At 35.7% G+C, this 1,476-nt stretch overlaps 1 protein-coding gene across 1 annotated transcript in view; it reads left to right on the forward strand.

Annotated features, from left to right (window-relative positions):
* The window catches only part of LOC137643663 (acanthoscurrin-2-like), a 1,234-nt gene extending 40 nt beyond the window's left edge, over positions 1–1,194 (forward strand). The window contains exon 2 of the mRNA XM_068376379.1: positions 670–1,194. Coding sequence (XP_068232480.1) covers positions 670–1,194 — 525 coding nt within the window. The remainder of the gene's footprint in view (positions 1–669) is intronic.
* The last annotated feature ends 282 nt before the right edge of the window (positions 1,195–1,476 follow it).

Genomic DNA, 1,476 nt, shown 5'->3' on the forward strand with positions numbered 1-1,476 from the left:
GTATTTCCTTTTTTTTTCTTCTTCTTCTTCATCTACGATAAATGGCCAGAAATGACTAATTCTTCTTTTCAATTATAAATACAATAATGCGATATAATACCAAAATATTACTTTGAATCTTCTATCAAATCTCGTTAATTAAATATAAAATGAAATTGATGAAACGAAAATATCAAATTGTACTGATCAATCAACTCAATCTCCAACGTATAAAACGATGTCTATTCATCGTCCATCATTGTTTCAAAGTTTACTGGATTTGATGTCTAACGAGAAAATCATTAATTATATATATTGTCGACACATTTTGAGTATCTTCCGTATGAGTGTCTTTTTGTAATAGAATCGAGATCTCTGAACGTTAAAGGTATAAATCTATACCTTTTTATCTTATTGGTTCATTTACGTTTTACATTTTGTATTCAGCGTTTTTTCATCTCGAACTCCATTTTCTATTTAAAATGAAAGTTTAAAACTAACATCAAAATTTCTTACAATGTAATGCAGATGCTTAATATTTCAATGATATGCTAATTATATTTTTAAATAGATACATCATTATCAAAGACAGAAAAAATAGGCATTTTATTCAATGATATTTTCCCTCATGGTTACCTCGCTTATCTTTGTACAAGTAATTATAATGACATTTCTCATATTCTTTTTCAGATGATTCTTGCCACCTTTGCTGTGGTCCTTCTTGGGATGGTTGCAGCTGATCCTGTAGCTGATCCTGAACCAGGTCACTTTGGAGGCGGACTCCACCGTGGGTTTGGTGGCCACTTCGGTGGATTTGGTGGCCATTTCGGTGGAGGTGGATTTGGACATGGATTTGGTGGTGGGTATGGAGGATACCGAGGAAAAAGGAGCCCTGTAGCTGAACCTGAAGCCAACCCTGAGGCTCTTGCCGACCCAGAACCTGAAGCAGATCCTGGTCACTTTGGAGGAATCCACCGTGGATTCTCTGGATTTGGTGGCCATCATGGAGGTAGCTTTGGAGGATTCGGTGGCCATCATGGAGGTAGCCTTGGTGGATTCGGGGGATTCGGTGGAGGCTATGGAGGCTACCGTGGAAAAAGGAGCCCTGTAGCCCAACCCGAAGCTGAGCCTGGATTCTCTCACGGCGGATTCCGTGGAGGTTTCGGACACAGGGGCTTTGGAGGTCACTTTGGAGGAGGTAGATTTTATGGTTAAGAGAGAAAAGAGGAAGGTTTTTTTTTATTTTCTCCTGAATCTAAATAAATTGAATATAAATACATATAACTTTCATTGCCCACACCACCAATATGAATAATGTATTCATGATAAATGCTTTCTAATTTAAAAAAAAAAAAAATTATAATAATAATAATAATAATAATGAAATTTTATGCTGTAGTCTTACAATGCAGAGAAATTCAAAATAATAATTTACATCACCTTTTTTACATAACAAATTATTCGAACTGAAGGTCAAAGTGACTCATTTATCAATAT

Source organism: Palaemon carinicauda, chromosome 7, assembly GCF_036898095.1.
Source record: "Palaemon carinicauda isolate YSFRI2023 chromosome 7, ASM3689809v2, whole genome shotgun sequence".
NCBI classification, from domain to species: Eukaryota; Metazoa; Arthropoda; class Malacostraca; order Decapoda; family Palaemonidae; genus Palaemon; species Palaemon carinicauda.